We start from the raw sequence: 16159 nt of genomic DNA, 5'->3' as shown, positions 1-16159 counted from the left end.
ATAGATCCACTTATATCCTTGCCTCGTCGAACGTCACAAGTAATGAAAGGAAAAACTTTATACGAGACCTACAACTTATGCTTCGTCAAAAGCGTAAAATAGTGACATTAGATTTCTTGACTTTATCACTTGGCTAACTGCCCAACATATCGCTCTGCGATTGTGGACAGGCTACACGTAAAGTGACTGAACTCACCGCAGGAGAGAGATGGCGACGTCATCAGGCTGGGGAGTCGTCTGGGGAGAGGTGGGGGGCGCAGCTGTGGCTGGGCTCCGGCCGTCGTCGCTGTGGCCACTGTGCGGCTGCGAGGAGGGGCCGGTCCTGCCCTCTCCAGCGCCTGGCGTGCTGCACAGAAGGAACACTGCCTCAAAAACGGTTGTCACATCGAGTCCAGTGGGCAGATTACCACAGACTGTATGGCTGTCCACACACAGATTATAGAACACACATTGCCAACGACAGTAGTGGCCCACGTAACACGAATGACAGCATTCAGGTATTCATACATCTTACTTATCCTCATTTTGTCATACCTTTAGCCTAGCATATTACACAATATTTGGTACAAAATAAAGTATAAATATAAGATGTGTACAAAGTTCAACAACTGTGCTTACAACAACCATTGGTCAACATAATTTCAATACACAACAGCGTAAATCACAAAAAAATTTGAATGACCGAACCCTTAAATGCACTTAATTTGGTACTACCGTCAAGAGATGGTGTTTGTAGCTCATATGTTAAGGGGGTTGGACGTCAAACGGACCGACTTGGAGCAGAAGAGGCACCACAAGATACTAAATTCTACTGTCTATATTTTTACAAATAAATTCATAGAATTTTTGTCAGCATGACCAGGATTCACAATCATAGCAGTGGAAGTTCAAAAACATAACGAAATAATTTTTTTTACATGTGAAATTTTATAATTTTTTCACTTACTATTGGCTGCATTTTTTGCTATAGGTACAGTTTCTTCATAAGTAAGAGAGATTCTTCGATGAATTTTGCACAGCATGCAATCCATACATAAAGGTGTATGAAATTCTAGAATTTATTTAATTTTCAAGAAAATGAATGACCTGTTACATTTTAAACTTCATGTTTAGAAAAAACTCAAATTTTGTAGTTAATTATCTCAAACTTTACCACAGTTTTTAATAGAGATGGAAAATTCTAGAGTTTTTCATTAAGGAGTTTGTGTTTAATGATACCACGTTGGAGAAGGAATGGGATATTTATTTTGGATGTTACATGTACCTGAGAACAGAAATTTGAGTTTTGCAGAAAATGGCCATTAAAGTTTCTGGCTGCATTTGGCATCTTTTAGAACTGTCCAGCACCATAAAGAGTTTTTCTTTCCATTTCGTAAATAAGTTTTCGTCTTTTCCACATTCTTATCATTCACTCTTTCCGAATTTATCACTTCCAAAAACCATTTACGTGCTTTCACTACACGCTCTCTCTTTATCGCATACAAAGCTTTGATGCAGTTCACTTTGCCCCTGATTCCCATTTTCTTTAAAATATATATCCGGCTTTGCACACCATCATTAAAACATGTAACTGCATCATAAACACCAACAGCAAGTGCATCTCTTCCACACAAAAATTGGTTTTTGGCAATATTTTCCATGCACATTCATTAAAGCTTTCATTGGGGTTTGAGTGCCGCCATCAAGGCATATCTTCTATGTCAATAGTCCTTTGTTACACGTATGACCATCTCTGGCGCAAATATAAACATTCGAATTCTACACAGCGAAATACACGTATGTATGACAGCAGACGTCTGTGGTCTAGCGCTTCATCTTGGTACACGTAGGACCAAATAGCGTGCCTTAAAATCACTGAAATATATATGTTTTATACATCAAACTATTCAGAAAGATGTACTCTACAAACGAGACATATTTTCGAAAAGTCGATTTTTTTTTAATTTTTGACATCCTACCGCTTAGGAGACAGGAATCGGACTTTAGAGGGAAGAAATTGGAGACTGGTATCTAAAAATCTCTTTGGGCTCTTTCGTCGCTGTTGTCTGTCAGAATGATGCAAAAATAAACCCAGAACACGAAGAAATGGGATATAAATCAAGAAGGGGATGAATTATGCCACTGATATGATGTTGTGCAAGGTTGTTAGTTTGTGGGATGTCGCTTCCGAACTGCTCCTTTGCCAAGCAAACTACTGTCACAAGGGACGTCATTTCCGTCTCGCCGCTCGCTACTCGCTATCAAAGACAACTGAGGCGTAAGGTATTTATGGTGTAATGAAAAAGTTGATCTATGAGTACTAGAAGTAGAAATATAACATGTAGAGATTAATTCTTATCACTTTACGGTTCCATCAAGTCGTTAGACTTCCACGAGCCTTCGACAGAGTGCTCGTGCGCCATTGCCGAGTAATAGCTGCTCTGCGAGTTTTTTTCCGTATGTTGGTATTTTAATGCCTCGCAAGGAGGTGACAAAATAGCCAAATACATTATGTCTACAAGGCACAATGTCGTTGATAAATGTTGCATAATATGAAACGAATGAAGTACGATAGAAGACAGTTACCGAATTTTCAGATGTTTAAGTGAATTTTGCCCTCTCATGGTGAATAGAAAGAAATAGATAAATTGAAGCATACCGGAAAAGCGGTAATGAACGCATAATGCGGTGAGATGTCATTCTGGCTTCTTACGCACACACGCCATCAGCTGCAGTGTAACTCATCAGGATTTCAGTTCTCCATGACTGGTAGACCGGACACCACAGCACGTTTATATAATGCCCGTGAACAGTGTCAGACGTTGTGTGATACTTGTGAAGGATACAGAGACACTTTCTACGCATGCGTTATCTGCAGCTGACATAATCTGGAAGCTGCTCCACTCTTGATCTCCAGTTGCGTGGCTGGTCTAATTGTGCAGCAATAAGATTTGGGGGCATTTAGATGTTACAATGTAGCAGTGTTGAGTTGCACATGACCACGAGGGCAGGCATTATCGTTGTCAAGGTTACAGTCTATCACATCTGGTCAAGACAAGGGAAGAATGCCATTTTGCATACTGGGCTCACAGTGACTCCTTTACAACTGTGCCTACCATCTGAGACCAAATAATGGTCTTTTATCAGCAATGTGTTATCCTGGACCATGGTTCTGAGATTCATTTATTGGTTTATTTATTTATGTTATTTTCTCAATACCCTCTCGGGTGGAACAGCGATCATTGCAATTTATAAATAACAGACTCATTAGCCAGAACATTATGATCACCTGCCTATCATCGATTAAACGTGTACTGGCAGTAGCAGCGTCACTTCACGAGGAATGACTGCTAGTCAGACGCATGCACAGTCGATGTAGGATCAGCAAATGTGCTGTCCATCTGTAGATGGGGAAGGTACACTATACGTCTCAGTTTGAAGGACGGAACTTTATGATCACCTGAACGCTCATCACGAGCATTTCGGAATGCGCGACTTGTTGAGTGTTCGAGGAGCGCTATCGTGAGTGCCTTCGACATGTGGCGAAACCAAGGTGAAGCTATGTCCAGACGTCATGGGGTTGGGTGGCCGTCCCTCATTACATATCTCGAATGTTGTAGGCCGGGCAGACTGGAAGAACGCGACAGACGGTGCAGGCTACAAGTGTGTCTGAACACACAGTGCCCTCAAGACTCCTAACAGTGTTCCCCTGCAGCTGACAGCCCATACATTTGACAATGTTAACACCATTACATCAGTAGCTATGACTGAAATGGGCACATTAGCATCTCCTGGGCACCTATGCTGTGGGAGAGAGAGAAACTGGCGCTGGTTCCATTGTGCTCTAGGGAAATTCACGTTGACATTCATAGGTCCAGTAGAGATTGTTCAAGGCACCATGATGGCCAACAAGTAATATACACTTGTTTCGGACCACATACTCCTCTTCATGAGGATCATGTTTCACGATGGCAGTGGCGTTTTTCAACAAGGTAATGCACCATATCACAAGGAATGGAGGTGATGGAGTATTTCGAGGAACAGAGTGGCGAGTTTCAATTAATGTGCTCGCCCTACAACTCACCAGATGGGAATGCGATTGAACACATCTGGAATGTGCCTCGACGTGGCGTAAGAGCTCATTCCCCCCGTGAGGAATTATTGGGAATTAGGTGCCTTGTGTGGGCAGTGTGGTGCCAGTTCCCTTCCAGACCATGATGCGTCACTACTGCTATCCATTGCAAAGGTGGACATATCAAGTATTACATAGGTGATTATAATATTCTGGCTGATGAGTGTTTATGTTTTAGTCCTTAGTAACTGTTTTCATTTAGCCTACTCTTTACTGGTTTTGGTACACAATATCACCTCAGGACATCCTCTGCCATGCTCTCGGGAAACTACTAGGTACCTCAAATATGTCAAGCTTGTTTTTCTTCTATTTCTTTCTTATTTTGAACATTATAATATGGTATGTCTGAAATATAAGATTTTCTCTGTCCTTTTTCTGTCTACTAGTATGCTCCAACATTTATATGGATATCGATGTGGTGCTCTACATAGGGGCATTCGTTATTTCTAATCATCTTGCCTAATTTTACTATTTCATTTTACATATTGCTATTAACACTACAATGAGAACTGATACTGTAATTGCAGTAATAAACAATATAAGTCTTACAACTATTGAAAGCCCCTATTAATACTACATCACCATGAATTTTCTCTAGAAGCTACAACTACTACTGTTACTACTATGTTACTACTGACAGTTGTTACTAATATTAACACTAATAGAAATACTTATACTGCAGTCACAAAAGATAAGATTTTACCTTACTGCCTTGTATAGCTTTGCTCTTTCCATATACAGTAGTCTAAGGTGGACGCACATACACACGCAATTTATTAGAAGGTGGGATCAAATAATAGCTGCCAGAGATTAGAGTTCTATAGTACAAAGCAATACAACAGAGGAAAGTAAATACAGCACTAAGATGACGATAGTAGCTGTTGAAAATGACCACCATTCATCTCTTGATGCTTTTGGGCCCTGGTCGGTAGGTTGCTGAAGGTGGATCGGAGGTTGGATGCTTGAATTGCTGCAGTCTCATCTGGAGTGTTCTGCTGCAGTTCTTGATGACGATGAGGGTTGTTGTGATTGACTCTGCTCTTGAGGGCTCTCGTGCAGTGTAATAACACACTGACAGATCAGGTGACAAAGGTGGCCAGTTAGGGCCCCAACCAGGCTGACCTCTGCTAACAACTGTGAATCATGAAATTGTGTACCTGTCTCAAAGGTTCGGCTTGCTGTATGACCAGTTGCTCCATCTTCTTGGAAGTAAATGAACGCCTTTCCCTCCTCCATTAATGCTGCCACAAATAGCTCCAAAATGTTGGCAATGTGATGGGTCAAAGTCAGCAGCTGATTGAAGAATGTGAAACCAGTAATGCTGTGTACAGACATTGCACACCAAAATCCAACCTTATGATCGTGCAAAGGTGTTTCGTGGAAGTTCTGCTGACTCTCTGCTACCCAGGACCTGTGATTCTGTTAGTTGACGTAACAGCTAAGCTGAAATTAGTCCCCATCAGACATAAAGAAAAGATACATGTCCAAGCCATTCATTGTTATCTCAGTGAATGGACATTCACAAATATGGATGTGCTTGGGAACATCTGCTGGTTTTAATGCATGACCAACAGACATGCGGTAGGGATATACAGGGTGGTCCATTGATAGTGTCCAACCCAAATATCTCACGAAATAAGCATCAAACGAAAACACTACAGAGAGAGATACTCGTCTAGCTTGAACTGGGGAAACCAGATGGCGCTATGGTTGGCCCGTTAGATGGCGCTGCCATAGGTCAAATGGATATCAACTGCTTATTTTTAAATAGTAACCCACATTTTTTATGACATATTAGTGTAGTACGTAAATAAATATCAATGTTTTAGGTGGACCACTTTTTTCGTTTTGTGATAGATGGCGCTGTAATAGTCACAAACGTACAAGTACGTGGTATCACGTAACATTCCGCCAGTGCGGACGGCATTTGCTTCATCATGCATTACCCATGTTAAAATGGACCGTTTACGAATTGCGGAAATGGTTGGCTCTGAGCACTATGCGACTCAACTTCTGAGGTCATCAGTCGCCTAGAACTTAGAACTAATTAAACCTAACTAACCTAACGACATCACACACATCCATGCCCGAGGCAGGATTCGAACCTGCGACCGTAGCGGTCACGCGGTTCCAGACTGAAGCGCCTTTAACCGTACGGCCACACCGGCCGGCCGATTGCGGAAATGGTCGATATCTTGTTGACATATGGCTATTGTGATCAAAATGCCAAATGGGCGTGTGCTATGAATGCTGCTCGGTATCCTGGACGAAATTATCCAAGTGTCCGGACCGTTTGCCTGATAGTTAGCCTACGTTATTTAAGGAAAGTGTTCAGCCACATGTGAAACGTCAACCACGACCTGCAACAAATGATGATGCCCAAGTAGGTGTTTTAGCTGCTGTCGTGGCTTATCCCCAAATCAGTAGCAGGCCAATTGCGCGGGAATCGGGAATCTCAAAAACGTCGGTGTTGAGAATGCTACATCGACATCGATTGCACCCGTTCCATATTTCTGTCCACCAGGAATTGCATGGTGACGGCTTTGAACGTCGTGTATAGTTCTGCCATTGGGCACAAGAGAAATTACGGGATGATACTACAAGATGTTTCACTGCATGACAGAATGGCGATGTCCTTCCAACATCATGGATGTCCGGCACATAGCTTGCGTACGGTTGAGGCGGTATTGAATAGCATATTTCATGACAGGTGGATTGATCGTCGAAGCACCATACCATGGCCCGTACATTCACCGGATCTGACGTCCCCGGATTTCTTTGTGGGGAGAGTTGATGGATATTTGCCATCGTGATCCACCGACAACGCCTGACAACATGCGTCAGCACATTGTCAATGCATGTGCAAACATTATGGAAGGCGAACTACTCGCTGTTGAGAGGAATGTCGTTACACGTATTGTCAAATGTATTGAGGTTGACGGACATCATTTTGAGCATTTATTGCATTAATTTGGTATTTACAGGTAATCATGCTGTAACAGCATACGTTTTCAGAAATGATAATTTCACAAAGGTACATGTATTGCATTGGAGCAACCGCAATAAAATGTTTAAACGTACTTACGTTCTGTATTTTAATTTAAAATACTACCTGTTGGGAACTGTTCGTCTAAAATTGTGAGCCATATGTCTGTGACCATTACAGCGCTATCTATCACAAAGTGAAAAAAGGGGCCTAACTAAAACGTTCATATTGCTTTACGTACTACACGAATATGTAATAAAAATTAGGGTTCCTATTTAAAAAAACGCAGCTGATATCCGTTTGACCTATGGCAGAGCCATCTAGCGGACCAACCATAGCGCCATCTGGTTTCCCCCTTCAAGCTAGACAAGTTTTTTCATTTGACGCTTATTTCGTGAGATATTTGGCCCAGTCAGTCAAAGGACCACCCTGAATATGCAGGTCTGCATAATCAGTGTGATATCATGGTCTCTTGTGACAGGTGTTGGATTGATTTGGTAGGTCTCTGAAACATTTTCAGGCGCACTGCAGCCATGTTTTGTGGTGTGCAGGGGAGTTTAGGCATCTTTTTTTACTTGTTCAAAACAGATCCCGTTTTACAGCACTTTCGGATTAAGCGTTGCATGGTACTCGTTGCTCACACTTTAACACCACTAAATTATGCAGAAAACAACTGACTACACCGTTTCCATGACTTCGTTCTCACAAAACTTTTCACAACGAACGCCTGCTGCTCCACTGAGAGTACCATCGCCCCCTTTGCTCTGCTCCACTCACACTGGCACAGCCCGCACTACAATCTGAACTGATGTGGATCACATGGCGTGCATGTCACAGGGTGTGGCTATATGCATATATTCAAGTGCAAACCTATCCAACCTCCCAAGCCACTTTAATTTACTCCACCCTGTACTAACAGAAGTATCTTAGGTCTCTTTAGGTGTGCAGCCAGATTGGCCACGCTATCATGTTCGAGACAGCATTGCAACAGCATTGCAACCGATCAAAGTGTATCACTTATATTTCACTCATTTTTCTAATCTTCTTAGATACACTCGTTGTCACCTCCCTTAACACTTTTGTTATTGGACCAGCCAATCGCAGTAATGTATTGTTTTGTTCACAGTCCCTAAGGCCATGAGCATGTCTTCCTCGTCGCTGCATTGGTGTCAGAGACTACTACCAGATGGACTATGGAATTATTGAGCCATGTGTAGCTGTCATTACTACCAACACAGAAAAGGCTACTACTGGGATGGTGCTGTGAATATAATGCATAGGCTACTGGCATTATAGCAATGAATCACATCTTGTACTGGCCCAGATGAGCATCGTCAGGCACTATGGCGGCGACCTTGGTAGAGGTCGCATTCTTCCTGTTTTCTGGAGACGTGCAGCAGTGTTACTTCTGGTGTCATGGTGTGTGGAACCACTGGGTATGACCTCAGCTCAAGACTCATACTGACTGAGGACACTGTCGGCGCAATGGTACGCTACTGACATCCCGTGTCCCTATTTGCTGCCTCTCTTGCAACAGTGTTGTGACATCAACAATCAACAGGAAAATGCTCACCCACACATGGGATGTATCTGCATGAATTGTCTGCGTGACGTTGAAATACCCTCATGTCCCGAAAGACGTCCAGATCTAACAAGTAGGATCATGTCGGGTGTCAATCCATTGCAGTCGTAGTAACCGTGATATCAAGGACGAATTGCAATGGTTATGGGCCACTTTGCCTCAAGAGAGGGTATAATGACTTTAGGATGTTCTTCCCAACAGGACCAACGCAAGTGTCCAGGTAAGTGTGGTTGCAATGCCAAATTATAAATCGGTTCATGCCACGAAGTTCTGTGTAAATTTGATTGGATTTTTCAATTGATATAATGTCACATACTGTCTCAACCTGTTAAGTATCATTTAGTTTCGTTAGCCCTTCCAGATACTTCAGTTCTTGTTGATGTAATGTATATTTAAACATAAATTCCACATGAAGTGATGTTCATAGTCTTACGTGGAGGTTATCTTTCCAGTCTCACATGCTTCACTTTCTGTAGACTCTACCTTCCACTTTTGCACCTGGTAAAGTCCATAAATTTATGTTCCTCTCATATAGCAATGCACCAGCAACCTACTTCCACATCCATTCCCTTCAAGATTAATTTGGGAGATATATAACCAACAATGAAACCAGAAACTCCATCCATTACATTAATAAATACAGAAACTTTGGAAAAGAATTTTAGCTTAGGAAACAATCCCCATACTACTACACTGAATGAACATAATGCAAAGAAAGATGTTGACATCGATTAAAACAATAAGTTTACTGTTAACCATTGCCATCTCTGCTTTTTAGAAACTAAAATTCGATTTTTTCACCATAACACTTCGCTAACGCCACCCTCCTCTAATTTGTTTAAAGAATGCTTATGTAGTGACAGAACTCACGACATGCCACAGACGGGGGCTGAGTGGGGACCTGTGGTCTGCACAGCTGCGACGAGGGTCCGGCCACAGCCGCTGTGCTCACTGTGTGGCTGTATATTGGGGGTTGGTCCTGCTGTGTCCAGTGGCTGGCCCACAGTGCAGATGTAGACTGTTTCGATACATGTATTCACACAGGGACCACAGGGCAGCTATCCATCCACAGATAATGGGACCATACAGCCAAAGGCAACAGTGGGTCGACTAATCCACTAAGATAAATAACTTACCTAGTGAGACAATCAGTTTACACACTGCCTCTCATGAGTTCCTCATACTAGCAGTTTAACATACCAAGTTACAATCACTCAGAAATTAGATTGGCAAAACGTTTAAATTTACTTAATTTGCTACTGTGACCATCAGATGGTGTTTGTAGGTAATATGCTATAGACTGGGCGGTAGGGGGAACATACAGTAAATATGGTGACAGATACTTCTGAAATGACTGGGGAAGGAAATTCAGAGAAAAATGGAGCACACTATTTGTCATATTACGAAGCTACTGCAGTAAAATTTTCACTTCCATTAAAACCTTTATCACAGAATTGAAACTTCGGCCAATAGTTTTATTTGATTCACACTGGCCACTGAGCACTCACATGAAACAGGTGAACGTTGAATAGTACCTGACTGGGAGGCTGAACGAGTCTATGAGTATGATCAGCAAAATAAGCAGACACATTAATTATATATATATATATATATATATATATATATATATATATATATATATATATATACGCCCAAGGGCTGATTACAGGTTGTCTCTCACTGAAATCAAGAATTTGGTTTGGTTACTGGGTTCAGTGTAATGATACTGCATTAGTATATGTCATGGATACAAGAATGATTGAGTATGATTGAAAACCATGAGAAATAGGTTACATAAGGCAATGCACCAAATATATCTCAGTAAAGATTCGTGAAATCATACTTTCACATAGAAAGTAGAGAAAGTCCTTTGTGCCTTCTTCAAGTTAAAAGAAGATACAGGCAAATATCTGGAGACTGCAAGATAGTCACTGAAGTGTTTGAGTGTGTGTGTGTGTGTGTGTGTGCGTGCGTGCGTGTGTGTGTGTGTGTGTTTGTGTGTATGTGTGTGTGTGTGTGTGTGTGTGTGTGTGTATTTTATATTAGTGCATAATAATTTAAATATAAGTGCAATGCACAGACAAAGGAACTATGCTACATACGCCAGTTGATGGAAATTTGTATACAGTGTGATAACGAGTGAAAAAGTTGTGGCTGGTGTCTGGACGACGTGCAATTTACAAGTGGTGCTTATGAAGCAAGTGTTGTCATGGAAAAAGACAAGCATTTCCAGAGCTTTGCAAACAATGCTACATGTAGCAGCGGTGTTCAATGGCAGTAACTGTTTGGAGATACGTGTATCAAATGAGAACTGTGTTACTGAAGATGTGGCAGTTTCTAATTTTGTCACTTGTAGTTGCGAGTGTGTGTGTGTGTTGGTTAACGTTTGTAATTTCTCACGAAGAAACAGGGCGATGAATTTACGATTGACATAAGAAGAGAGGCTTCATGTACATGCACGTAACGTGGATGGATACTTGTGTGTGAACTGGTTGTCATGGTAAGCAGATGAATAGGTACAATGCAGTAGTGTACATAGCTTGAGGCAATGAAGAAGATACTGGTTGGGTCTCGCGACATGCACGCTATTTGAGTTAAGAAGTGGATTTCCCAACTTTACTTCTAAATAATTCAGATAGAATTACATATTTAAAGTTAATGTGTAAATAATAGGCATCTTGAAAACATGGCTGTGTCGATAAGCATTTTCATTCAAACATTGATTTTCGTTTAAAATTATGGAATACACTTCTGTAACAATAAAAATAAATGAGAAATGAATCATTGAGTGTAAGGATTATTATGTGAAGGATATGAATTCCAGTTTTCGAAGCCGCTCCGTAAGTGGTGCACAAATATTCAGATATATCTAAAAATAAAAGTAATTTATGATAATTACTAGTCACTAGCATTGTAGTGAGTATTTATAATGTGATATGTTCATAAAAAAGAACAGTAGTATCTAAAGATCTCCTTCATTTTGACGTGGTTGGGGATGGCCCAATAACTGGAACAGGTCAGAAAAGGAAAATACTAAGTTCTACCAGAAGAAAACACTGTAGGACTAATATTTACAAAAACCACAGGGAAAATTAAGCAAAGACTGGTTTGTAGATATTTGACAGACCCTCCTCTAAGAGCCAAGTACGGAGTTTTCACACGAAAAAGCGCCTTCCTTTGTGTGTTGCACAAGGGAGTGCACTGAAGTATGGCAATGTCATGGGAAAGAACAGACTAAAAGCGGGAAGGAAATGTGAAGGAAGACAGAGCATTATGTGGAACTGCCTCAAGCGGCAGAGCTGTTATGAAACCCAGTCGCCTTTCTTGTGAGGTGGTCATGTGGTGTTTAGGAATTATGTTTTTATATCATCTTCTTCAAGGAAGATGTTCCAAATATGCTACGATTGAGAATGACAACATATTCCTTAGAGATTAGTAAACTTCAAAAAAGTTTTTTCTAATTCTCCTCGAATAGTTTTTTAGAGTTAATGAATTTTGTTACAGAAATTGTCAGCGAATCCCACATATATACCTAGAAAGTAAAAGGGAGATACACAACACACAAAACTGTTGTACTGATATGGGTGTAGCGACTAATGTGACTGACCACTACAATGAAGATTTCAGGTTTTACAGAATGGAAACATCACGAATGGGAAATTTAAAATACCTTGAACTGTGCTGCAGCATTCTAAGATACACTATGTGATCAAAAGTATCCAAACACCTGGCTGATATTGAATTACAAGTTTGTGGCGCCCTCTATAGGTAATGCTAGAATACAATATGGTGTCGGCCTTGATGACAGCTCCTACTCTCGCAGGCATACGTTGAATCAGGTGCTGGCAGGTTTCTTGGGGAATGCCAGCCCATACTTCATGGAGTGGTGCACTGAGGAGAGGTATTTTTGTCAGTCGGCAAGGCCTGGCACGATGTTGGTGTTCCAAAACATCACGAGAAGTTCTGTAGGATTCAGGTCAGCACTCTGTGCAGGGCAGTCCATTACAGGAATATTACTGAGGTGTAACCACTCCGCCCCAAGCCATGCATTCAGAACAGGTGTTTGATCGGGTTGAAAGATTCAATCACCACCCACTAATTGCTGTTCATCATAACTGCCTCCGAAGTTTACTGTTGGCACTAAACACACTGGCAGATGACGTTCACTAAGCATTCGTCACACCCACTCCCTGCCATAGGATGGCAACATTGTGTACCGTGATTCGTCACTCCACACAACGTTTTTCCACGGTTCTGTCGTACAATGTTTACTCTCCTTAAACCAAGCGAGACATTGTTTGCATTTACTGGTATGATGTGTGGCCTATTAGCAGCCACACGACCATGAAATCCGAGTTCTGTCACCTCCCGCCTAACTGCCATACTACTTGCAGTGGATCGTGATGCAGTTTGGAATTCCTATGTGATCATATGGATAGATGTCTGCCTATCACACATTAAGACCCTCTTCAACTGTCTGCGGTCTCTGTCGGTCAACAGACGACGTCGGCCTGTATGCTTCTGTGCTGTACGTGTCCCTTCACGTACCCACTTCACTATCACATCGGAGACAGTGACCTAGGGATGTGTAGGAGTATGAAAATCTCGCGCACACATGTATGACACAAGTGACACCCAATCACCTGACCACGTTCGAAGTCCATGAGTTCCGCGAAGCGCCCCATTGTGCTCTAATGACTACTGAGGTCGCTGATATGGAGTACCTGGCAGTAGGTGGTAGCGCAGTGCACCTAATATGAAAACGTATGTTTTATGGGGCGTCCAGATATTTTTCACCACATAGTGTAGATGTTTCCCTGGTCCTGGTAAGGAGCGACAGACCTGCTCCACTTCTTCACCTTCACTTTACACAGTATAACGCCATTTATAGGTATCTCATTCCCAGAAGCAGGGGATACAACAAACGAGAACAGAGGGTACTTTGAAGGAAGAGGTTTAGGGTGGCATGTACAGCACACAGAACAGAGCGGGCTTTCCCTAGCTGAACAGCACCTGTCACTGTGGTGTCTGTCTGTGATCTGAGCAGTCCATCACTGTGTCCATCACTAGAACGTAACCCTTTAGTGGCCACAGCTAATTTTCCTTTTTCTTCAAACATTTCAGGATCTAACATAAATAACAGCTTGTTGTACACATGCAAAAAAATGGTTCAAATGCCTCTGAGCACTATGGGACTCAACTGCTGTGGTCATAAGTCCCCTAGAACTTAGAACTAATTAAACCTGACTAACCTAAGGACATTACACACATCCATGCCCGAGGCAGGATTCGAACCTGCGACCGTAGCGGTCGTGCGGTTCCAGATTGTAGCGCCTTTAACCGCTCGGCCAATCCGGCCGGCGTACACATGCAATTCAATAGAAATGTTGACTGCAAATAAGACCTATATAATCCACGTAGCTATGGAAATCTTGGCTATTGCATGATTCTCTTCTTGCTAACTTATCTGCCAACAAAAGATTTGATGAAAATGTTATTAGAATTCAACGAAAGCATTGTGAGCCATCAGAAAGTGCTATTTCTATTTCCAGTGTCTGTGTTTATGGCTCTACTGTGAAATGGCCTTCAGACATCCATGCATGTTTGAAGAAACAAGTACTGCTTGAGCTACAGCTGCGTGAAGTACAAGAAACGTATTCACAATCGTGAATACGATGAGACTCCAACTGTACAGTTTACTGGTGATGTCAAAAGCTTGATCTCAGACCTGGACTGGAATCTGAATTTCCCAATGTGCAAGTATGATCGCCGAACAACTTCGTCTATGCGAGGATGCTTCAGTGACCGACCTAAAACCCTACATATCACCGTGAGTTTCCATGTCTTGCTGTAGAACAATCACTGTAACTCTCACTCAGGAAGAAACTTACTTATTGTTGCCACGACCTGTGCCTGGGCATATGAATACTACTTACAGTGTCAGTGTTTAAAAACCTCCTATGGCATGTCCTTCAGACAAGGATGCATGTCTGAAGGAACAGACCCTGCTGCAGATCACACCTGTATTTAACATAAGAAATGTGTTTGCAGTTTAAAATACGATGAGATTCTCACTGTACAATTTACTGGTGACATTAGAAGATTTGTGGCAGACTGGGACCCGAACCTGGATTTCCCATTTTATGCGAGCAGTGGCCTTAACAACTTCCAGGATCCATGTTAGAGTGTCAGTGTGGAAGAAATTTTACTATTTTGCCAACATATAGGGTAAATCATCTAATGCTTCCTCCAGAAATATTGCGGGTATTGAAAGTGCTATATCTGCTGTTTTCATACAGTGGATTGGTAGTCTGGAGCTCGTGTTGTTAGCCAATCCATAGATTGTACTAATACCTAGGAAGTGTATTTGTTGTGACAAGATACACTTTTCTAATTAGACCTACTCCTATTGACATTAATAAACGAAGAGTAGCGTAGTTCAGAATGTCAGTGGTGTTTGTTGCAGGGTCCAAGAACGAGTCGTTTACGAGATACCGTATTTGAAATGTTCGACATCGGCACTTGTTTGTGGCATTCAACCCGCTTAGTTGCGAAGTACAATGTCTTTATGTTTGCTTACTTCGAGCATGCATGTTCCTTGAGAGCATTTAGACAAGCTATTCAGTTAGTGTGTGACAATCCAATGCAGACAACGCTGGTATTTGTATGACATACATTATGTGACCAAAGGTATCTGGACACCCCCAGAAACATTCGTTTTTCATATTAGGTGCATTGTGTTGATACCTACTGCCAGGTACTCCATATTGCCGCCTCAGTGGACATTACACACAGTGAGACAGCAGAATGGGGCACTCCACGGAACTGACGGACTTCGAATGTGGTCAGGTGATTGATATCTCACTTGTCATACGTTTGTACGCGAGATTTCCACACTCCTAAACATGCGTAGGTCCGATGTGATAGCGAAGTGGAAACGTGAAGGGACACATACAGCACAAAAGCGTACAGGCCGACCTCGTCCGTTGAATGGCAGAGACTGCCGACAGTTGAAGAGGGTCGTAATCTGTGGTAGGCACACATCTATCCAGAACATCACACGGGAAATCGAAACTGCGTCGGTATCCACTACAAGTACAATGACAGTCAGACGGGAGGTGACAATACTAGGATTTCATGGTCGAGCGGCTGCTCTTAAGCCACACATCACGATGGTAAATGTCAAATGACGCCTCGCCTGGTGTAATAAGGGTAAGCATTGGACGATTCAACGGTGGAAAAACGTTGTGTGGAGTGACTAATCATGGTACACAATGTACCAATCGGATGGAAAGGTGTGGGTATGGCGAATGCCCTGTGAACTCTCTCTGCCAGCATGTGTAGTGGCAACAGTAAAACTCGAAGGCGGTGGTGTTATGATAAGGCCGTATTTGTCATGGAAGGTGCTTGCACCCCTTGTTGTTTTGTGTGGCACTATCACAGCACAGCCCTACATTCATGTTAAGCGCCTTCTTGTTTC

General features: G+C 42.1%; 1 protein-coding gene across 1 annotated transcript in view; it reads right to left on the bottom strand.

Annotated features, from left to right (window-relative positions):
- Window positions 1-16159, bottom strand: part of LOC124720136 (ankyrin-3-like) — a 98358-nt gene that overhangs the window by 16566 nt on the left and 65633 nt on the right. Inside the window, exon 5 of the mRNA XM_047245436.1 lies at window positions 197-346. Coding sequence (XP_047101392.1) covers window positions 197-346 — 150 coding nt within the window. The remainder of the gene's footprint in view (window positions 1-196; window positions 347-16159) is intronic.

The sequence above is a fragment of the Schistocerca piceifrons genome, chromosome 11, assembly GCF_021461385.2.
Source record: "Schistocerca piceifrons isolate TAMUIC-IGC-003096 chromosome 11, iqSchPice1.1, whole genome shotgun sequence".
NCBI lineage: Eukaryota > Metazoa > Arthropoda > Insecta > Orthoptera > Acrididae > Schistocerca > Schistocerca piceifrons.
This window is presented reverse-complemented; position numbering and strand designations above follow the sequence as displayed.